Here is a 24,597-nt window from a genome sequence, read left to right as displayed (position 1 = left end):
CTACACCCTACCACCCACAAACCAATGGCCTTGTTGAGAGATTCAACAAGACATTGAAAGGTATGATCATGGGTCTCCCTGAAAAACTCAAAAGGAGATGGGATGTCCTGTTACCATGCCTGCTTTTCGCTTACAGGGAAGTACCACAGATGGGAGTAGGTTTCTCACCCTTTGAACTTCTGTTTGGTCATCCTGTAAGGGGATCACTTTGTCTTGTAAAAGAGGGCTGGGAGAGGCCTCTTCAAGAGCCCAAACAAGACATAGTGGACTATGTGCTTGGCCTAAGGTCCAGAATGGCTGCGTACATGGAAAAAGCATCCAAGAACCTTGAGGCCAGCCAGGAGCTCCAGAAGCACTGGTATGACCAAAAAGCTGCACTGGTTGAATTTCAACCTGGGCAACAGGTGTGGGTTTTGGAGCCAGTGGCACCAAGGGCTCTCCAAGATAACTGGAGTGGCTCTTACCCTATCCTAGAAAGAAAGAGTGAGGTCACCTATTTAGTTGACCTGGGCACTAGCAGGACACCCAAAAGGATCATCCATGTGAACCACCTTAAGCTCTACAATGACAGGGCTGACATCACCATGCTGATGGTGACTGATGAGGAACAGGAAGCAGAGAGTGAACCTCTCCCTGACCTCCTCTCCTACAGCCCAAAAGATGGGTCAGTAGATGGTGTGATCTTCTCAGACACCCTCTCTGCCCAACAGCAGACTGACTGCAAGCAAGTCTTGCAACAGTATGCTAGCCTCTTTTCCCTGACCCCTGGTCTGACAAACTGGTGTACCATGATGTGGACACTGGTGACAGTGCACCTGTCAAAAACAAAATCTATTGACAGTCAGACCAAGTTAAGGAAAGCATCAAAGCTGAGGTCAGCAAGATGCCGGAGTTAGGGGTCATTGAACCCTCTGAGAGCCCCTGGGCCAGCCCAGTGGTTCTGGTCCCCAAACCTCATCAACAAGGTGAAAAGAGAGAGATGAGGTTCTGTGTGGACTATAGAGGGCTCAACTCTGTCACCAAGACAGATGCTCACCCTATCCCAAGAGCAGATGAGCTGAAAGATAAATTAGGGGCTGCCCAATTTCTCGGTACCTTTGACTTAACTGCAGGGTACTGGCAGACTGGCATGGCCCCAGGAGCAAAAGAAAACACAGCATTCTCCACCCCTGATGGGCATTATCAGTTTACTGTGATGCCCTTTGGGTTAAAGAATGCCCCTGCCACTTTTCAGAGGCTGGTGAACCATGTCCTGGCTGGGCTGGAGTCCTTTAGTGCAGCTTATCTTGATGATATTGCTGTCTTTAGCTCCACCTGGCAGGATCACCATATCCACTCTGGAAAAGTTTTAGAGGCTCTGCAAAATGCAGGTCTCACTATCAAGGCATCCAAATGCCAGATAGGGCAGGGCACTGTGGTGTACTTGGGCCACCTTGTAGGTGGAGGCCAGGTACAACCCTTACAACCCAAGATCCAAGCCATCATGGACTGGATAGCTCCAACAACCCAGACCCAAGTCAGGGCATTGCTTGGCTTGACTGGGTACTACAGGAGGTTTGTGAAGGGGTATGGGTCCATTGTGACCCCCCTCACAGAACTCACCTCCAAGAAGATGCCCAAGAAGGTTACCTGGACAGTTAGTTGCCAAAAGGCTTTTGACACCCTAAAAGAGGCAATGTGCTCAGCACCAATTCTAAAAGCTCCAGATTATGCCAAGCAGTTCACAGTGCAGACTGATGCCTCTGAGCTAGGGATAGGAGCGGTCCTATCCCAGCCCAATGATGAAGGCCAAGACCAACCTGTTGCTTTTATAAGCAGGAGGCTACTCCCCAGAGAGCAGCGTTGGAGTGCCATTGAGAGGGAGGCCTTTGCTGTGGTTTGGTCCCTGAAGAAGTTGAGGCCATACTTGTTTGGTACCCACTTCCTGGTTCAAACTGACCACAGACCTCTCAGATGGCTAATGCAGATGAAACGGGAAAATCCAAAACTACTAAGGTGGTCCATCTCCCTACAGGGAATGGACTTTGAAGTGGAACACAGACCAGGGACTGGCCATGCCAATGCAGATGGACTTTCCAGGTTCTTCCACTTAGACAATGAAGACTCCATAGGGAAAGGTTAGTCTCATTACCTTTCGTTTTGGGGGGGGGGGGGATGTGTGAGAAAGTGTCATCTTTCTTGCATGGTATGCCCCCACTTTTTGCTGAATTGCTGAATGTACTTTGACTGAGTGTGCCCTGGACTCCTGCCAATCAGGTGCCCAGGGCCTATGTTCCTTCCCTAAAACACACAAAACACAAATTGGCAAACCCTGGCCACATGTCAGCCCCTGGTAAATGGTACCCTAGGTACCCAGGGCCTTGTGACCAGGGAAGGCCTCTAAGGGCTGCAGCACTCCTTGTGCCACCCTTAGAGGCCCTGTACCCTTACACACACACACACTGCCTTTGCAGGCTGGGTGTCTGGGTGCAAGACAAAACAAAGTCGACATGGCACACATCCCTGTGTGCCATCCCCTCACCTACACTGCCATGGCATACATCAGCCACCCCTCTAGCTGGGTGCCTTATGCCAATGGTGTGGGCACAGGAGCAGTAGCCCTGTGCCCCTACAGTACCCAGGTCCATTCCTGAGCACTGTAAGTGCAGTGCTGCCATTTAAGAGTACATGGTGCTGAGAGCTCGTCAAACACGAACTCCACAGCACCATAATGGCAACACTGAAGACTGAGAAGTTTGGTATCAAACTTCTCAGCACATTAAACCCACACTGATGCCAGTGTGGGATTTAATGTACCAAGCACACCAGAGGGCATCTTAGAGATGCCCCCTTAAACCTAACCTACCATCCACGTCTGTTCTGAGGCTGCCTAGGCTGCCACACAGCAGACATGTTGCTGGACCCCTGGGTTGGAGAGCCCCTGCTCTCCTGGGCCTGCAACAATGCACATCCTGGGCGAGGTGCTAAATCTCCTCCCCCCGGATGGGCAGGGGGAAGCTTCAAAGGCATGCCGCCTCTGTGAGCTTCCCCAAGCCACTGTAACCCCCCCACTCTGGCGGGAAGCTTGGCCGGAAACCCCAAATAAGGACAGGGGATGTGCCAGCCTGCCAACCCCACCCCTCAGGTGGGGGAGGCGAGGTGAAGCACATCTCCGGGCTCTCGCCATCTTGAAGATGGGAAGCCCTACCCTATCAGGACTAGGCTACTGCCCCTCTCCCAAAGGAGAGAGGCAGGATAGGGGGTGTACCCACCCCAGGACAGGGACCCATTGGTCCCTGCCCTTCACTTACCTGTAACGCCCCTAAATCTAGTATTTAGGGGAACGCTGAACCTTCCTTCCCCAGATTCCAAATTCCAAAATACAAAGAAGAGCAAGAAGAAGACCTGCCCTGCAGCTCCTAAGAAGAGGAAGACACCAACTGCTTTGGCCCCAGCCCTACCGGCCTGTCGACCCTCGAACCTGCTCCTGCTCCAACCCGGCATATCTTGTGGCCAGCAACCTCGCAAACCCCGGAGGACCTGGCTACCTTTTGGCTCTAAGCCCCTGGGACTCCCACGAGTAGAGGCTCTATTCAAAACCTACCTCTAATCCCTGGCAGCAGCCCGGAACCGCGAACCCAGCACACTCCGCACCAGCCAAGCCTGGCCAGTGCCGGAGTGAACAAAAGACCACGAGGACGACCCCACGGCGACTGTGACCCCGAGTCCGGCACCCAAGGACCTCCCTCGACACTCCTGAAGAAGCCGGCACCCTCAGAACAAGGTGCCCCCCCTACCGCGATCAACAGAGGGTAAGATTTCCCGACACCAAAAGGCACCCCTGCACGCGGCGCCCCGCGGCCCCCGGTGCCCAATCCCGGGGTACCTACTTATCCTCCAACTACCCAACTTACCTCTCGAAGTGGTGGTGGCACCTGAAGAATCCTCGTACCCGAGCTTGCAGTCTTTTTCTAAACCGGAGATTTCCCATTGAAATCAATTGAGCGCCCGAAGGCTCAAAAGCACCCTGCACCCAGCCTCCCGAGTGGCCCTGGCAGTGCAACCTCTACATCTACCTACTTCCCCACTTGCCCTGAGTAAGGGACCAGGAGCCCAGCTCCCACAGCCGCGTGGCTTGCTAGTCAGCAGCCACCAACCAAGGCCCCCCTATCCCTCATAGGATAACATTGAGCCTAACTCTCTCTGTACCCGGCCGCCCTAGAGTCGCTGAGGGTGAACCAACTTTACCTCCCTGACCCTGGGGGACCCCTGAGTCTATGCCCAGAACCTCAACTCTACCAGTCGAGTACTTACCTTTAAACCGATAACTCTATTTTCTTCATAGGGTAACATTGACTGGCTTTTTCCTGAAATTTTTTCTAAGTGTAGACTTTTCAAATCTTAAAATATTCACCAAAAATCAGCCGAGTAACGAAAACGAAAATACTCACCTGCTCTTAGTACAACTGTACTTAACAGTAACCCAATTTTCTCCCATAGGAAATCATTGACTGTTTTTCTGTGAAATTTCTTCTAAGTGTCAATTTCTGCAATCTTTAAATATTCTTTAAAAATCGTATAATATCTGAAAACGTAATTACTTACCTGTTTTGGATAAAGGTCCCAGTACTGAGTCTAGGTACCCAGTACTGGATTACAAAAGTAACGACAACATACTGTACCTCCAACTTGAATTTTCTTCCATAGGGAATCATTGACGGTTTTCTTTGAAACATTTTCTAAGTGTCAACTTTTGAAATAGCTAAATATTGTTTAAAAATCATCACAGTAATTATGTCGACTGGCATCACTTGATTCTAAGTACCGACCCAGGACTGAATCTAGGATCCAGTCCTGGAATTCCAAAAGTAATCCTAAAAGTAATCTGTTGCAAATAACTTGAAATTTCCATTGAGCTCAATGCATTGTTGTGTTTACAATAGAGTTGCCTATTGCAACCACTTGTAACTGTTTACAAAAGTCAATTGCATATTGCAAAAGTATTTATATAAAGCATCTCATTCTGAGAAAGTATATTTTAAACCCAATTGTTGGTTCTAAAATAAAACAGGCATATATTTTTTTATATATAAACCATTGGCCTAGAGTTCAGTTATTGAGTGTGTGAGACCATTTGCTGACTGAGTGTGTACAACAAATGCTTTACACTGTCCTCTGATACTGCCTTACTGCGCGACCAAGCTACCACTTTAGAGAGTAAGGTTATATCTAACTTTAGCCTCTGTCAACCCTGGGGGACTGTGGACTCTGTACATCCTGTACCTATTAAGGAACAGTATATACAGATCCACTTTCTCACAGGTACTAACGGTACGTTGACCTTGCAGTATGTCTTCTTCCATCCCAGGGTCCGATTCTGGAATGGATACAAGTTCTTTCTGTGCTTCTTGCTTGAATCCTTCACTGAAGATATCTGGCGTGTATTCGATGTTTTGGCTTTGCATTTCACGACGTCAAGCCTTACGATCGCGGAACGTTTTCTTCGATTGAAATGATCTGCATGCGTCGCAGTCCTGAGTCGCACACTTCGTGTGAGTCGTTGCACGGATAGTTCCCGTGGCACAGAGGACAGAATTTGAATGGAATCCGTTCCATCGACTGCAAGGTGAACCGACGCAGTTAGGCACAATGGCCTTTCCGAAGTTTTCCGATCGAAATGGATATTTTCCTCGACCGATACAATACGCAGAGTATGCATTCAAAACAATACCGACGTGGGTTGAGTGGATTGAGCACCGAGGTGAACCCGAAGAACGGTTTCGAACCAGAGCGCAGCAATACACGTCCGAACCTGATGGTGGAAAAAAACAAGCTAACAATGGAGTCAATGCCAATGCGCACTATCATCGAAAGGAGGAGTCACCTTACTTCATGACTGGAAAGACTTCTTCGAAGAAAAACTTGCAAACATCCGTACCCAACACTAGATGGCAAGCGTATGCAAAGCATGTGATCTACAGCTCACATGCCTCAAACATATATATTATATAGCGAGAGATAGAAAGATGTAGATATATATACACAAACACAAATATACACACACACACGCGTGATAGTGTTAAAGCTACCTGATCTTTTCTGAAGGAAAATGATGAGGGGGAGGAAAAAAAAAAGAGAATAAAGAACTTGGAAGATAAAGGGGAATCGGAACTGGGCCTTTCTTATGAATTCAGAGTGAGAGAGAATCCGGGTTTGAGCTACAATTTTACGCAAAAAAAGTAGCTGGTTAGGGCATGCATACAGGCAGACATACGGTAAACTACATTACAATGCTTGCATGTGTTCATAGAACCAATGTACGAAGCTATGAAATTAACAGCTATAGAAGCAACTTCTGTTACCACGACTACACAGAAGGGTCCCCACAACGGAGATGGCTAAAGAGCACCAACATAAAAGCATGTATAGCAATCTCAATTGTTAGTGCAGCGGGAAAGAGTCGCTCACTCCATATGGAGGCCATGGTAGTTATGCAGGAGTCACAGGATGTCCACTGACAATATGTTATCACCTTGTGCTCCTTTGATGTCCAGATACCAAATATGAAATCAGTGGTCATTACCACACCAAATGCACAATTTTGGGACGGAGGACATTTTACAGCAACCTGAAGTGTGTCATCATTTTCCCAAGAGCCACTACAGGTCAAGGGTTGCTCCAGTCCACCAAAGCAATTTACTGCACAGCTGTTTAGTAGACCTTTATCAACAACTGTGGATACAACATGGCTAGTGGATAGTACTGCAATGTAAATGATGCTAACCAATCAGGCTTCTTAAAAATATCAAATCTTAGACAAAATCCGATTATCTGATATCCAAAGTGCAGACATACATAAAATTAACTCTTCTGGAGTGTGGCCGTATGAAATGTAATCACCAATATCCACAAAAATACTGAACAGAAATATACCAGCCCACTAACTAAGACCTATTCTGCCAAATCCTTTTGTCTTCAAATCAAATCTGGTGTAAATCTATCATAGTTTGAGCTGTAGTGGAAAGAAAGAATTAAAAGTAGAATTTGATATATACACACTAAAAGTGTTTTTTCCTGATATAATGTTCGATCCCCTGGAATGATCTTCATCACATTTGTAACTAAGAGACAAATGTAAAGGAACGAACCATCTGCCAAATGTGCTGAAGATGGGTAAACTGTGATGTACAACTAATCGTACTGTACATCAGTCAGGTATGCTAGCATCAGATTCCAGCTTTTTAGCAAATTATTTCTATTCACCATGATCTGCACTGCTTTCACGTCATCTTCAGATTCCAAATAGTGGGTGACCTAGTATGATATTTGCTTTTGCCAGCCGATTATCAGTAGGTAACTAGTTTGGGCAGGACAATGGAGATCTACCGATTCCATGGCATAATCAAGTACCACTCAACACAGATGCTGATCTGAAAATGTAGATGGAAAAATGACCAACCTAAAAATACTTTCCAGTTAAATCAATAAAATCTTTTTTCTGATAGTCTAAAGTTTTTTGCCCTCCGGGGTAAGCCTTACTTCTCATATTAATGGGTAAAGTAAAAAAAACAACAAAAACAACGGATAAAATAAATATTAACAGTTTCTAAATTATTTATTCCTAGGGCATGATTACGATCTTGGCGGATGAAATCCTCCATCACAAACGTGATGGATATCCCGTCCACCGTATTCCAAGTTCCACAGGTTATAATGGAGTTGTAATACGGCGGACGGGATATCTGTCACATTTGTGACGGAGTATCCCACCCGCCAAGATCGTAATCAGGCCCTTAGTCTCAGACGGGGAGCCTTTCAAATTATTCTCTGCATTTATTTTGTATCATTCGTTGGCATTCTGGAAATTAGGTCCTCCAGAACAGTCTTGAATATATTCTGTTAAAATTTTAACCACTTATATCATGGTGCATTCACCTGGAAGCTAGCTTGTTCTTCTCCTTTCTTGACCTTGGCCTGGCGGTGAGAGGAAGTTCACTGACGGGCGTCAGGTCACTGATCACCTTGTTGAGTTTTCTTAGCTCGTTGCCTATTTGGAGCAGCTTTCTGGGATTCGGTGTGAGATCTTCCACGTCCGTCCTTCGAGACTTCTTCACTGCATATTTTCCTACGATTTAAAGATAGGCAACATCAATTTGCATGTTAAAGCACTTTAGAATATGAATGGGAAAATTAGAATTCAAATGTATTGGTCGTGGGCACTACTAAACCATCTTGTAACTTACATGTCAGAAACAGAACTGAAGAATATAAATATGTTTTTCTCAAGACTACACGGTTTGTAAAGAAGAATTAGTTCGAAACTCCATCATCTGCCTTTCCCAAGACAACACCTTTCCAGCTTTAAATATACTGAAAAGCCCAACTAGACAATAAAATAAAATAAAAGAGGAATATGCAGAGTAAGGAAAATGTTACTTACCCAGTATACATCTGTTCGTGGCATGTAGAACTTCAGATTCACATGCTGTGCATACTCCTTAATTTAGTGTTTGTCCCGGATGTGTTTTTCTTCTTATAAGTCAGTTGAGTCACGAGGTTAGGTGACTCCTCCTCTTGCTGGTAATGAGCATGGGCATCAATTCCATAGTTAGATTGTTTTCCCCCGTAAAGCGTATCAGGATCGAATTAAAGGCGAAGCGATGTAAAGAGAGATGTCCATGTGAAAAAAAGAACAGCGAGATAAAAAGGTGACTGCAATGTCCAGGGGAGTCCGGGGAGGAGGGTGGGTGCATGTGAATCTACAATACTACAAGCAACAAACGGATGTCTACTGGGTAAGTAACATTTCCGTTTGAGGCATGTGTGGCTGTAAATACACATGCTGTGCATAGATTGTAACGGTAGCTAACCTGTGGGTGTTGCAATAGTTTGAAAAGTGTCTGGAATACTGCCTGGCCAACCTTGGCCTGTTGGCGGGCTAGCACGTCCACACAGTAGTGTTTTTTAAAGGAATATGGAGTGGAATAGGTAGCTGTGTGGCATTTGTCAGCTACTGGAATATTCCCCAGGAAGGCAATGGAGGCACATTTATGAGAGTGGTGTGGGTTTTAGGAGGGCTATATATGGTTCTCTTTGATTTAGCATAGCAGGCTTGGATGCACTTGTCTATCCATCTGGCAATGCCTGATTTGGAGAGGGCCTATCCTGTGGGGGTTTTGAGAAAGTGACAAGTATTTGTTCAGCCTTTCTGAAATGTTTCATCCTATCTTTATAATATATGAGGGCTTGTTTAACATCCAGAGTGTGAATAACCCTTTATGCTAAGGAGTCTGGCTAAAGGAAAAAAACTGAGTTTTATGGTTTGGTTTAGATGGAACCTAGAAACCATCTAAGGAAGAAATTTAGGGTTTGTGTGGAGGACAACTCTGTTCTTCTGTACTTGAAAGAAAGGTTCATCTAGGATTAGTGCCTGAAGCTCACTGACAAACCGAAGGGAAGTAATAGCAACCAGAAAAGCCAACTTACAGGAGAGGAATCAAAGGGGGCAAGAGTTGAGAGGCTCAAAGAAGGACCCATGAGTGTAGTGAGGATGATATTGAGGTCCCATGATGGAGCGCTTTCTACGATTGCGAACAGGTCTATCTGAGGAAAACCCCATTGCTTTAAGTACTTGTGGAGGACTAGCGGAGTTCTCATTCATGGACTTGTTACCACATCCTGCTACGGAGGTTGGAAAAGTTGTTGTCCACCCCCGGGAAGTACTCTACTAGTTGGTGGATTTTGTGATGGACAGCCCATTGTCAGATGTGCTGGGCGAGGTGAGAGCTGTGGCGACAGAGTTCCCTCCGGTTTCTTAAAATAAAACATGGCTGTGGTGTCGTCTGTCCGGATAAGGAAGACTTTGTCCCCCAGATGGTGAAGGTAAGCTTTCAATGCAAAGTGAATGGCTATGAGTTCCAAGTAATTGATGTAAAGGGGCCCTGGTGTTTGGGTTCCTAGTGGTCTTGGACAATTACATTGTGCAAATGTGCTCCCAACCCCGAGAGGGAGGCGTCAGTTGTTATAGTGTCCTGAGGAACTGGGTCACGAAAAGGGCACTCCTGAAACAGGTTTTTGGTGTTCCACCAAAGCAGAGACTAAGAAGCACAGCGGCTGATCAACATAATATCGTCCCAATGACTCTCCACTTGACTGCGGGGTACTTTGTGAACACTCAGGGAGCTATAGTGACCCCAAATGGGAGTATCTTGAACTTATAGTGTTTACCGTTGACTACAAAACTGGGGTAGCTCTGATGCACTGGGTATAGTGGAATGTGGAATTACCAGATTTTCATGGCAAAAGCGGCCATAAAGTCACCCTGCTTTAGAAGAGGTATGACATCCTGAAGGGTGACCATATGAAAATGTTCTGAGAGGATATATTTGGTATGGGGACTTAGGTCTAGAATGTTAAGTTATGGTATATAGTTTTATAACGGGCGCAGCTACTCCTAGGAGTGTCCCGGCGCGAATCCAAGAGGAGTCACAGAGCTAACACTAGGCAAAGAGGTAGGTTTTTAGATGTTTCTTGAAGGCCAAAGGGTCTTGGGTATCGCGAAGTGCAAAAGGAAGGGCATTCCATGCCTGGGCGGCTATCACAGCCAGGGCTGCAGCCGCTCAGCCTGTGGCGAATGGAGCGGGGCACTTAATCTAAAACAAGTGCTGATGAGCGCAGTTGTTTCAGCGGGACATAGAAGGGAAACTACTTCTTTAAATAGGCGGGACCATGACCATGGAGGGCACGATGGACAATAACAAGGGATTACATTTTTACCCCGTTTGGCCACGGGAAGCCAGTGAAGTGAGCGAAGATGTTCACGCATGCTGCACCTATTGGAAATTCCAAGGAGAAGCCTGGTGGCTGCATTGTGGACAACCTGGAGTTTATTCAATGAATATCCCGGGATGCCCACATACAAAGCGTTGGGATAATGCAGAGAGATTAAAAGCGCGGATGACTGTCTCTTTAGCAATCCTAGGGAGAAGAGGAAGGAATCTCCTTAATGTTTTGAGGAGGCCAAAGCAGCTGCCAGAGAGCTTCTTTACCTGGGTGGAAAAGGATAAATTATCCTCGAACCACATTCCCAGGTTCTTAGCAGATTTTCCATTATATGTCGGTAGGGGGCACCCCGGAGGCCAGATTGCATCTCTGAAGCCAGGGGGGGGAGGGAAGGGGGGGGCCTGGGGGAGAATTACCATAAAGGAGAATCTCCGACTTGTCTGGGTTACATATGAGTTGCGCTGCAGCAAGCCACTTGAATACCGAAGAGGATACAGAGTCCACATCCTTTTCCCAGGTAAAAAGGAGCTGGGTGTCATCTGCGTAGGTAATCACCTTAGCCCCCAGGTCCTCGGCCATGTCTCAGTGCTACAAGAGGAACGAAACCTTGACTGAGCTGGATGCAAGATATCTGACCCTTCAACAAACTCCGTAAATTGTCTGGTCACCACCTTTTCACAGACTTTGGCTAGGCTGAGCAGGAGGGAGATGGGCCGGTAATTCCCTGGGATCTGGGGGTCAAGGGTGGGCTTTGTTTTTTTAGAAGGGGAAGGATGGGCTGAGAGACCATCCTTTTTGGGAATTCGGAAGTACAGGGAGTACACCCATGAGCCTTGGTGTTGAGGTGGTACCGGCTTGATGGCTCCTTTGTGAAGTAGCGATTGCATCTCTTCTTACAGAAGTTTTAAGTGCTCTGGTGTGAAAGTTATCTCCAGACAGTAACCATGCTGTATGATGTCAATCACTCATTAGTCAGAGGTGATATTCTGCCAAGTCGGGAGAAACCCTTGCAAAGGGTCCCGACAAGTATTATGTGATCTGGGGCAGGAGGGGGAAAGCCAGGGTGTGGTGACTGTAGCAGGGGTTGCTTTTGGGGAGCGACCCATACCTCTACCTCTGGAACTATTACCCCTATAGGTGCCTCTGGAGAAACCTCTACTTGAGGGTGACAGGACCTGTGGTTGATTGTACGCCATTGAGGCTTCAGGGGAGTTTTGTTTTGAGCATCCACAGAAGGCGAAAGGAACCTCTAAAAGTGGGAGTCTGAAGTGCACCCATTGCTGAAGCTGTTTCAGTATCCTCTTTCAACTTTACAAGAATATGGTTCACCTAGGGCCCGAAAAGATGTTGACCATCAAATGGAAGGGCTGGAAAATTCTGCTGTAACTCTGGATTGAATCCTGATATACGAAGACATGCATGGCATCTGAGAAGGAGGCGTCAGCTGATGACAAAGCAGCAGCGTTGGCAGCGTCAAGGGCATATTGTATGGTCATTTTGGAGATTAATTTCCATTCAGAAACCAACTCCTTTCCTCTTTTCTTGTGTTCCTCATGGAGGTACTAAAGGAGTTCATCCATTTCATCCCAAGTGGCTCTGCTGTCTCTGCCCAAGAGACCTATAGAACTGGCAATACACCAGTAGTTAGACTGCACCGCAACACTTTTTATCCTCAACGTCTAGTATTTTACTATCTCTATCCAGCACAGGGGAATCTCCAGTTATTTGGGAGGTGGCCCTCTTCCGCACCGTGTGAACCACAAGAGAGTCTGGAAGAAACTGACCTTGAATATAAGGTGAATCTGAGGGGAATGTCTTATACTTTGATCAACTTGGGGGAGTACTTACCCAAGCACGGACAGGGCCCTGGAAAATACCAGCTGTGTGACGTAATATACCTTTAGGCATAGGGAGGTATTTTGTAGTGTGTTGTGTGGAGAAGAGGGTCTCAAATAGGAAATCCTTGTTGTATTCTCTCCCATTACATTTCCCTGCCTTCTCTCTTCAATTGGACCCTTCTGCCTCCCCCACCCTCTTTTACTGTTCCAACCCTTTCCATAAAATATTTGTCAGGGTTCTAATGTGCACCACCGGAGCCCAACTGTCATTTCTGGGTTATGGATGTTGACGAAGGAACTTCAGCTGAATAAAGCTTTGAACCCTACCTGGTGTATGTTTCTTCATTACACTGGCAATGATTTTACTTGTGAGGATGAAAACGTATTGACATTCCCTCTAAGTGTTAACCAGCGGAACAGTGCGCATTATTTGAAATCTTTAGGAAAAGAAGCTGCACAGATATTGATAATAATTCCGACAACCGTTGAAGTACATTGTGCCAGCTACAGTCGGTTTGAAGTATCTTGGCACTAGAACAGAACAATTAAACAATCATCTTAACGCACCTGTGGCATGTGGGTTCGCCTCTGGGAGCCGACCGTGACCTGGAAACAGAAACCTGATTACCGATCCTATCTTTGTTGGAGCGCAACCTCATCCGGGAGGAGTTCCCTCAATTGTGCCGCCCATGTGCTGTGCAAGAAATTCAAGAAGAAGGTGTAGCTAATTACAAATCTTTACGGTGGGTGCGTGACCACGCCTGGGCGGAGTTCCCCTCCGGAAGCGCCGCACTTGATACGTGAGGAGATTTCCTACAAGTGACGGACTGAGGAGTCATGAGCCTCTGGGTGTCCACTACGTGACTGCAGCAGCTTGCGGGATCATTTACTTCGATTCCGAGGTGAGACTGACAACACTCCTGAAGGGAGTGTGCTCATATCGACGTTCCATTGGACATCAGTATTAATACCGTGTGGGGTGTTTATCGGCTATAAGGTCTCTGACAAGACTTTATTCGCATGCTTAATTTTTTTTCCAATGTGTTAAGCCTTTCCAATAGGCTAATGCGCGCTCCTGACTGACTAATGAAAGCAAAATATTACTGGTTCACAGAGCAGGAGTATGTACTATATACTGGCGAGAAATTCATGAGATGAGCGAGTTAGTCCAGCAACATACAGCTTACAGGATCTCTCGTGTTTTGTTTAAAGAACTCAGACTGTGACGAACTTCCCAAAGGAATATACTATTAGCAGAAGGAACCTTGGGCAACCAATTGAATTGAGGAACTCACCTTACTTTGGCTTATTTTCAGCGCAGCATCTACAATCTAACATTTTAACATTTTAACATTCCTTCCTCTTATTTCTCCACAGGAGTTACATTTTACTTTGGGAGAAGATCGATATTAATGTACTTATAATTACATCTAGTTATTAACCATATTTCTTTCCACAGGATTCTTCTTCAAATGTTTTTTTTGCTTTGCAAATCACCTAGACTTTTCATTAAGTTATATTACTGTAAGTAAACCCGATATTATAATGGCAGCAGCTAGTATGAACCAACCCCCACCCTTCCTTTTCAGATGCTGGAGAACCCATTGTGGCTTGGAAAAACTAGATCTAAGAGTACAACATATTTGATTGCTAGTACTGCCAGTGGGTTTTCAGCAGTAAGGAAGCAACATATTCTATTACATAATCTAGGTGCTGAAGGAAGGAAAGTATTTGACAGTCTTCCTGAGTTAGAAGAGGTCGAAGTAGATACTGGAGAGAGAGATGTTTATGCTAGTACCATTAAATAATTAGAATTACAATTTGCTGATATAATTTTTTTAACAACAAACTTTATTGTTTTGTACAGTGCAAGGGTCAATCAAGAAAGGCGACTTCGTAATAGTGTGAAACACATAAGCCCCTTCACTGCAATTTCCTCCCACTTCCCTGGTCTGCAAACATCAGACCCCAAACCCCCCCCCCCTTCCCAACTCATGCCCACACCCTCCTCTTCCTCATTGCACAACATGACAATTACCACAATACTGTAGGGTTTAGACACCTCCTTGACACAGCAAGCGAGTCGTGCTACGTGGTTCTCAGCAATCTTTCTATGGGGTCTGCCATATCGGGCTGTTCCAACAACGCCAGGTCTATACCTCTATATGTAGCCCATCTGGACCATATTTTCCCATGTTTCGCTGGGCACACCCGTGCCTGAAAGACCGTGATTTCCGCAATCATACAGCGGTCCAACGCCTTCTTCCAAGGAGACAGTCTAGGGGGAGAATCATCCTTCCAGTGCTGGGCCACATCCCGTTTGGCCAAGGTGAGACCTAGAAACAATAAGTGCCGCTTATACCTTTTCCCTCCTATGTCCTCAGTACTATGGAGTAAGATCAAACGGGGTTCTAAGGGAAGGGTCCAGGCCAGTACCTCACTCAAACAATTCACTACCCCCTGCCAAAAGACCTGTAACGCCCCACATGTCCACACTGTATGCAAGAAGGTTCCCTCCTCAGCACGGCAGCGCAAGCAGGCCTGGGACTGGATCACTCCCATACGCCATAGCCGAACTCGTGTATAATAGACCCGGTGCACGTATTTAAATTGGATCAAACGGTATCTGGTGGAAACCGCCGCCCCACGCGGACTCGCCAGCGCCTCAGCCCAATCATCATCGGTCAAGTCTGGGAGATCAGCCTCCCACCGCTCTCGCGTATTGTGTAGTGTAGTCTTAGCATGTGTCGTTAGGGACTGGTATATCTGACGGATTTTATGCTGGCCGAGGTTTCCCATTAACAGTCTACCCTCCAAGGGATGAAATTCCGGGAGTGTGGTCAATGAACCAATGGCTGGGGATAGCGCGTGGCGCAACTGCAGATAGCGATGGAATTGGGATTTGTGTAGGGCGAAGTCCGTCTGGAGCTTCTGAAAGGATTTGAGTACCGTGCCTTGCATGACATCCCCTAAGGTGGAGATGCCAATGTCGTCCCAGCGGCGGAAGCCCGCCAAGGCCGCCGTCTGCCGCAGGTACGTGCCTTGCCACAGGGGGGTGCTCTCCGTAAGGCGTCCCCACCAGCCCATTAAACGCACCACTCGCCGCCACACCTGGATCACTGTACGGCAAGCCGGGGGATGCGCAGCTAGCGAGGAGGCGCTGTATAGGAGAGAATGGAGCCGCGAGTGGGACATATTCAAGCGCTCCACCGCATAAGCCGGATCTCCCGGGGATTGATACCACCAGTCGTTGATTACCTGTAGCTGCGCCGCCCAATAATATGCCCTGACATCGGCCGCCGCTATACCCCCACAATAGGTCGACTGGGTGCACGTTGCCAAGGCCACCCGCACTGCCCCGTCCTGCCACAAAAATCTATTCAACAACGCGTTCAGTTGAGTAAACCAGGACTGTCAATTTGCTGATATAATTAATGTCGTCTTAGAGAGACATACTATTTTCGGAATAAGCCAAGGGAAGAATGAAAAAGTGGGAAATTACATAGCAATTTTAAGAGGTTTAGCAAATACTTGTGAATTCAATGAGTTGACAGATTCCCTCATTCGTGACCAGTTAGTACGATGTACTAATGATAAGAAAATACAAGAAAAGTTAATAGTGGGTAACCCTGACCTAAAGAATGCTATTGATATCGCAAAAAGTGTAGAACACATTGCAGATTGTATTAAGGAAATGAATGTTACTACCGACCAAGGAGTGAATGAAATCTGCGGAGAAATTAAAATGTATGTGCCATTAAGAGTCAAAAGAAAAACAATACGTTTTAAAAATGCTAACAAAGAAAAATGTTATTCAGAACACAGACTTGAGTGCATTAGGTGAGGAAGTACAGGGCATCTAGCTAATAATGTAAATTGTTTAGCTAGAACAGCCACATGCAGGAAATGTAACCGTAAAGGACACTTTGCACGTGTATGCAAAGACATGTCAGGCAGAACAGTTAATGCCATTGAAACCAGTGAAGATGACAGAGGTAAATATGTCCTCCAAGTAGACGTGGAAGGAAACAGAGAAGTACAAATGGTTAATCTATCTAAGTGTGAGATTGGATTGGATGGGCAAAGGGTGGAAGTTTTTGCACATTCATGTTCACCTTTTACATTCACCAACAGTGAAACGTACTATGTTAGCTAAATTCGGTGATGATGCGTCCTCTCTCATAGAATCAGATGTGATCCCAGTAGGGTACAACAAAGACCCTTGACCACTGGAAGGTGTAGCCATTATGAAGATCACATGTAAGGATAGAAGTACAGTTGGGAAAGTGTACATAGCTAGACAAGGATCTAATCTTCTAGGATGGGCACATCAAAAGGATTTGGGAATGATCCTACAGCAGAAGTCTGTCATGCTTGTTGAAAGATCTGTATGTGGTATTGGGTTGCTTGAGTTCTCTGAAGTATTCACAGATAAGCTTGGGTGTTTGAGAGAGTTCCAACATAGAATAAAATTAAAAGACGGTGCCAAACCTGTTGCAAATAAATGTGGAAACATCCCATTAATGATGATGGAACCCCTTAGACATGAACTGGATAAGTTGATCAGTCAAGGATTAATTGAGCCCCTTGAATGTGCTGAGCGGATTGCACCCATAGTTATGTCCAAATCCAATACCAACGCTATCAGATTTTGCACTCACCTGACATAATTAAATAATAATATTTGGGTTGACAGGCATCCCTTGCCTAACATAAATAAAATGTTGAGTCAAGTTGGTAAAGCTGAATTATTCTCGGTAATGGATTTATCTTCAGCTTATCATCAAGTGAGGCTTCACCCCGCGAGCAGGGCATTAACAACATTTATTTCACCGTTCGGCGCATTTAGATTTGGGAGGATGCAGTTCGGTTTATCCTCTGCTGCTGCGGTTTTCTAAATAGCTACACAAAAGATTCTAGAAGGGGTAGATCACGTACTGTGCTTCCAAGATGACTTGTTCGTTTTTGGAAAAAATGAAGATGAGCACAACAAGACCTTCCGAACAGTTCTATCTAAGTTAAAAGCGTCTGGACTAATGTTGAAAAGAGAGAAATGTCAAGTGGGGGTCCGGTCTGTTACATATCTAGGACATGTTATATCCAGAGAAGGTATTAAGCCAAAGGTGGACCTGGTGGAAGCGACCAAATTAGCCCCGGTACCAAATACCAAGAAGGGAGTAAAGTCTTTCCTTGGTTTATCAGAATATTATTCAAAGTTCGTATAAAAAAAACTTTGCTGACAATCATTCTTTGCGGAATTTGTTAAAAAAGGGTGCAAAATTTGTTTGGCGTGAAGAATGTTTGGAAACATTTAATAAATTAAAGTGCCGTATTGTGAATGCCCCCCTTTTAGGACAATTTGACACCAGCAAACACACTATACTTAACACCGATGCCAGTACTAAAGGTATAGGGGCGACCCTGAACCAAGTTGTAGATGGTGAAGAAAGGATTGTAGTATTTATGTCAAGAGCATTGACTGAAGCTGAATCCCGATACTCTGTAGTAGAAAGAGAAAATCTAGCCTGTTTTGGGGCAGTGAAGCACTTCTGTGTGTTTGTCTGGGGAATTCCTTTCACTCTAAGAACAGACCACAAGCCTTTGGTAAGTGCATTTTCTGTGAAAAATATTGAATGACCACACCTAGAATCTCCAGGTGGTTCCTTGGCTTAGAAGGGTTCAACTTCAAGATTGCGTACATACCAGGACCAAGAAATCAGGCAGTTGATTGTTTGTCTAGACTTCCCTTACCAAATAATGAGTTGGAAAAAAATGTTGTAGAACTTTTTGTGGTGGCAGCCATTACGGAAGGGATAAACAAACAATGGAAAGACAATATGAAAAGTGATCTTGTGATTCAAAATGTGAAAGAACTTATTTTGAAGGGATGGCCTAAAAAATGTTCTGATCTTAAGAATGATGAGAAAGAATTTTGGGAGGTGAGAAACGAATTGTATATTTGTGCCCAAAATTGGTATAGGGGAAACAAATTCATACCTCCTGAAAGTTTGCCTGAAACAAATCATAATCTTGGCACATGAAGGCCATTTAGGTTGCAGTGTGACCAAAAACAAGACTAGACTTCATTATTGGTGGCCAGACATGGACTCCACGATTGGGATGAGCATAATACAAGGTATAAGCTGTGCATATAGCGATAAGAGCAAACAAGTGAGCAAAAGTTAAATTTCTGCTGTAGATGTACCTCCTGTTCCTTGGAACAAGGTGGCAGTGGACATTATTGGTCCTATAAATGCTAGGGGACTAGGAGGTAGGTTCATATTGACACTAGTAGATTATCATTCTAAAAGGGTGGTCATCAAAATTGTGAACATCATTACCAGTACAGTTAGAACATTCCTACAAGAAGTGTTTTGCATTGAAGGTGTACCTCAAACTCTAGTAACGGACAATGGTGTCCAATTTAGTTCTTCACAAATTAAATAATTTTTACACACATTTTCAGTAACTCACTTGCAAACCGTACTCTATTGTCCTAGAGCAAATGGATAAGTTGAACGAGTCAACAAGTTGATCAAATATTGCATTCAACTCAACGTAGGCAGAGGGTTAGACAAAGAAAGCACTAGATGAAATGATTTGGTCCTATCTTGTTACCCCTAACTCCATCACTGGTGTATCTCCATTTAAGTCCCTTAAAGGTAGGGAACCAGGCACTAAAAGAAGTCCCTTCAGGCTGGTTGGTAACAATGATGAAGAGGTAGTTTGTGACAAAATAATGGAAAGAATTGAGGAACATCAAAGGAAGTACGTGAACAAGTACAACAGTAGATTGCAAAGAAAGATCAAAATTTGGAAGGAAGGAGATGTTGTAAGAGTAAAATTGCCTAGATCCGTATACTCTGGTTCCTCTACATTTTTAGAGAGAAGGAAAAATTGCGGGTTTTTCAAAAATGTTGTACTTCTAGATGATGGCCAAACTTGGAGCTCTGACAGGATTGTCAAAGATAACAGTGAGGAATTATCTACTACTCCCATGGAATACAGAGCACTAATAGACAATAAACCTGGCTCTCAACAGGGAAAAGAGTTTCTAAGGAACCATCATAAGAAACCTTTGGGGCACAAGGATTACAAAATGTACTAGCCTGTTCTCCTAATTTATCTTTTGTTTTACTCCACAGCTATGCCATAATGTATACCTTCTTATTTCAGTGCTTGGTTATTGTATTCCCTAGGGAAGGAGATGTGTTATATTCTCTCCCATTTAATTTCCCTGCCTTCTCCCTTCCATTGGACCCTTCCGCAACCCCCCCCCCCCCTTCCATTGTTCTGACCCTTTCCCTAATGTGCAGTCCCTGAGCCCAACTGTCATTTTTGGGTTATGGATGTCGATGAAGGAAATTGAGCTGAATAATGCTTTGAACCCTACCTGGTGTAGGTTTCTTAATTACAACCCTCTTCAATTGGATCTGAATGGAGGGAAACTTTATGGTAGGCAACTGCTCTGGTGAGGAGTTCTTCCTGATATGTGGAGGAATTATCGGGGGGGGGGGGTTTGAACTGGGTAAAGATCAGGGTCAATGTCTGCTGGGGGCTCAGAGTCATAAGCGTTCCAAGCGTATGGTTGTGGGGAAATTGTAGTAGTGTCCCCCCACCTATGTTCCCCCATGTATCTAAGTGGCAACTCCTGTGGAGGGTGGAAGAGGGTCTCCATGCGAGACAGCGAGTCCTGCTTGTCCTGTGTAGGTGATGGAGGAGCAGGTAGTGGACTGGTGGCCTTGTCCATCCTTTCCCTCTTTTTAGCAGTGGAGGCTCGATCCGGGGCTTCTTGAAAAGAAAGCTGCCTTTTTAGTGGCTGCATGGCAGTTCCAGGTAGGCAGGCGAGGATCTGGCCTGTCTGAAGATGGACTGCCAAATGTGTCTGTCGATCATCAATAGCCTCTAGGAGGTGATGGAGGAGTGGCCAACTGTGGTGGTACTTTACTTCAGCGTCAAAGGCTTCAAGACCGATGGTGTTTTGCGAGCAGCAGATGATTTCGGGGTCAATGGTTTTGGCTCCGGTGGCATGATGTCAAGCTGGTCACAGTCAGTGCCAAGCCGGCTGGCTTGGAGTGCTTTTTCGGCACCGAGCGACAGCTGGGTGTTGTGGCTGAAGTCAATGGTCAGTGCAGACCATGGTGAGCCGATGGTCAGCCACTAGTGTTGCAGGATGGCTCTGCGGCCTTTTATGAAGGTCTGCGAGCTGCACTGAGGAGGGTAAGGTCTGTAACCACAATCTGTTGAGTTGCTGGAAGGTCTTCAATCTCCAGGTCAGAGCTGGCGCTTTCCTCTGTTGAGTCCACCTCCTTGTTGGCAACAAACGCCTCGGCATGATATTCTTGAAACGCTTTAGTGCCGAAGAGCTCCACCGCTTCTTCGCCGCTCCTAAGCGACATCTCCAAGCATAGGGCCCTATGGTCATGGAGCGTCTTGTTCGATCTGCAGGAGCGGCAAGCAAGCACGTTATGCTCGGGCAAAAGGCAAAGGTTGCAGACCTGATGGAGATCGGTCTGTGGACATTTTGAGTGCCACCGAGAGCAATATCTAAAAGGCGGTCGTTCCATCACCTTCATGACATGGTATGGAACCAATCGGAAGTCCTGAACAATGAAGCCCCGGTGGGCAGGGCCTCACAAGGGGACGAGATCGATACGAGCATTACCTGGGCGCATCTGGAGTCATCGACCTGAAACGGAAGGAAAATGGGATACGCAATCGAAAACTATACTTACGGTAAGAAGTTACCCTTAGGATTTGAAAGGAGTACTGACAACTGACTCAAACCCGAGCATACGTCCAAACCACCAATGGTGGAAAGAAAACAATCTAATAATGGAGTAACTAATATGCAAGAGGAGTCGCCACCGAACCTCATGACTCGGAATACTTCTTCTAAGAAAAACAACTTGCACACATCTGAGCCCAACACTAAATAGCAGGAGTAGGCAAAGCATGTGAAGCAATAACCACACATGCTTCAAACATGTTTTCCAACCCATAGTGCAACCTAGTTTCATTTTAAACTGCTTATTGTAGAGACCCACAATATTTGTATACCACATACCCAAATACCTAACTTGAAGGCCTAGCTCCCCAGGAACAACCATGCACAATTCAAACTCCTCACCCACACTCAAAATGCACCATATAATACTGGCCAAGCATACCTCAAAAATCATGCCTCGTTAACAAACCTTCCAGATACCTCCACTCTGCCAAACTCCAACTTGCACACTTCCCACACATACAGGAAAACAGATCAGATGGTTGAGCTTTCTTGTGCATTCCTCATGTGTGGAATGACATACGGTTACACATATTAGCCTCGTTACTTCTTGAAATCCAGAAGAAGCTGAAGATATGGCTTTTTAAGTAGTCCCACTAGGCCGTAGATTCAGCTAGACTCACACCTGCACAGCATCAATATACCCTTTTAAGTGATAGCTCCCTCCACAGCTCTACATACCATTACATAACAAGACCTCCAGCTACCACTGCATCTTATTCTGTTCAATTTGGTTTCAACAGTGATTTTAGAGCATATACATGCCACTTCACTCGACTGCAGTCCGTAACCCAGTGTCTAACCTTGAATTCCATTTTCAGGCCGAGCCTAAGGGCAGCGCGCATGCGCTGCTTGCTCTACGAGGCATGCTGTACTGGAGTATGCTTTTGAAGGCCCGCCCACTTTCTGCCCATATTTGTCATTGGCTTATGTCATTGCCCTTTGTAAATTCTGGCTTCTGATTTGTACATAGGCTTGTTAGTCCCTCCTTAGTACCGCCTTGTTTTCACTTGTAACCTCCCATGAGGACTGGCCCTTTTACTGCGGTTTTTACACGGTACGCTTTCTAAGTTGGTGAGCACTATTTTATTTAATGCACTTCCACCCATGGCATCGGAGCACCTATCCGCTTTGTTTTAAATTGTAATCTATTTTATTCAAATTACACCGCGGTCCGCTTTATAGCGGCACCACTTATTTAATTATTTAATATATGTGCCGTCTGCATTCACTTTAGCGGCCGCGCCTATTTAATTTTAAGCTTGGGCCGCTTTCACTTTACCGGCCGCGCTACAAAGCTTTTAAAATTACTTTTTTTCTTTTCTTTTTTTTTTTTTTACTTTGGGTGAAAACACCATACATGCTTTCACTATAATGGTGGCCACGCCCCTTTGTTTATACGCTGCTCACGGTAACCTGATTATGCGAGCAGCGTTTAAAAAAATGGGCATGGCTACCATCATAGTGGCCTCGCATTTGCGAGAGTTTGAGCTCTTGGTATTAAAAAAACAATGGCTTTTATATATGTGTTCCATTTAAAAACACAAATAAAAGGCATTGTCATTTTCAATGTCAATAGTTTAAACACTCGCAAATGCGAAACCGATTGCATTGAAAATGCTTGTTATAATTGGAGTCTTTTTTGCACAGACAGGCTCAATGCTTCCTATAACTGCACACTTTTTCACAGGTTTTGATGGTATACTGAGCATGCTGGATCAGTACTCTCAAGGGAAATGGCAGCTGCAGTCCAATTGGGTTAATTTAATCACATTTCAATAGCAGTCTTAGTCAAGTACTTGCGTTCTAGCATTTTAAATCTCCAGTTAAGAGTTTCCTGGTTTAACGGTTGATTTCTTTCTTGACATTAAGAGTAGAGTTTCATCTCCAGCCAATGAGGGCGTCTTCACAGGGCATCATAGAGGTGATCGAATGGTCAAAGGAATGATTTGGGGAGGAAGACAGATCTTCCATGTCCCTTTGATAAACTGGCATTCAAAACAGGTACAGAATACAAAATCTCTCAATCCCTGCCCAAACCTGCAATGATGGTTTACATGGGTTCCCACACTGACTTGTGTGGAAACCGTCTCGCAATAAACATTCCAAAATCTCAAGTCCCCACCAAACCACTATGAGGGCTTCTGTCTCTCCAGAAAAACATATTTCCACCGGTAGAGAGAAAGTGGGGGGAAATACATCCAGCTTACATACTTTATATTACCAGAGAGAGGGTAGAAAACAGAGTTAAGAACAAAAAATTGAATTCAATAAAGTAGAGAAAGTTGTTGAAACTGCAGATCCTTGGATCCTGGGATTCTACCCAAATAGTGAAAATATGATGACTTCCGTAAACTTTTTTCCGGGTTTGTGGAGCCGCATGGCTACCTTAAAAGAAGAGGGTAGTTTTTCCATCTAGTCAAGGCTGTATGCCTTTAGAAACAGTTTGATTTCACTTTTTTTATTTAAAATGCAGGATTAAGGAAGCAAGGCTCAGTGATGGTGCTACACTTGCTTTAAACTTTAATATGTATTGGTTTCTCCTAATATTAATACACAATAATAAAAGCTAATGTTACTTTAGATGGGTGTTTTGTTACACTAAAATTCACCCGCCAGGCAGAGATATTCAATTTGTTTTAATACGATCAAAGTTCCAGTGATGGAGAACTTTCTTATTTCACTCTTGGTTCCAAAGTTATTTTTTTGATTCTTAATTTACACAGCTGTTCGAGTAAAATAAGAGAAATATTGGTGTGCTAACTGCATTGTTGGACAGTATTCAGATTAGAGATTCACAAAAAGTAAATTTGGATTTGTAGATGGATTTTCTATTTCAGGTAAAAGGAAACTATTTGGGGAGAATTGTAAGTGTTGGAAAATAAAGAAATTAACTAACAGCAAACAAGCAGTAACTTGCAATTTTATATGTATTCACGAACTTTCTGAAGATGGAGTATTGCCATTTCCCATATTTAAAACTGGGTTTGTTAATATGAGTACTTTTATAAAGATGTTTAAAAGCAGTAGAGTGAGCAGAGATAATGAAAGGTACCTGCAATCAACTGAAAGGAAGATTTTAGAAGTTTTCCAACTTAACATTTAGTTTTTTTGTCAGGAAGGGCAATCAATTGGGGCTGTATTGTCCAACATATTTAATGCTGCAATGGATCAAGCTCAATAATGTGTCATTATCTGAGTCAGAACAAC

General features: G+C 44.8%; 1 protein-coding gene across 1 annotated transcript in view; it reads right to left on the bottom strand.

The window, feature by feature from the left end:
* Nucleotides 1-24,597, bottom strand: part of CREBRF (CREB3 regulatory factor) — a 307,041-nt gene that overhangs the window by 155,341 nt on the left and 127,103 nt on the right. The window contains exon 6 of the mRNA XM_085618083.1: nt 7,915-8,104. Coding sequence (XP_085474209.1) covers nt 7,915-8,104 — 190 coding nt within the window. The remainder of the gene's footprint in view (nt 1-7,914; nt 8,105-24,597) is intronic.

Source organism: Triturus cristatus, chromosome 7, assembly GCF_964204655.1.
Source record: "Triturus cristatus chromosome 7, aTriCri1.1, whole genome shotgun sequence".
Taxonomy (NCBI): domain Eukaryota; kingdom Metazoa; phylum Chordata; class Amphibia; order Caudata; family Salamandridae; genus Triturus; species Triturus cristatus.
The sequence above is the reverse complement of the archived record's forward strand: the minus strand, read 5'-3'. Positions and strand labels throughout refer to the sequence as shown.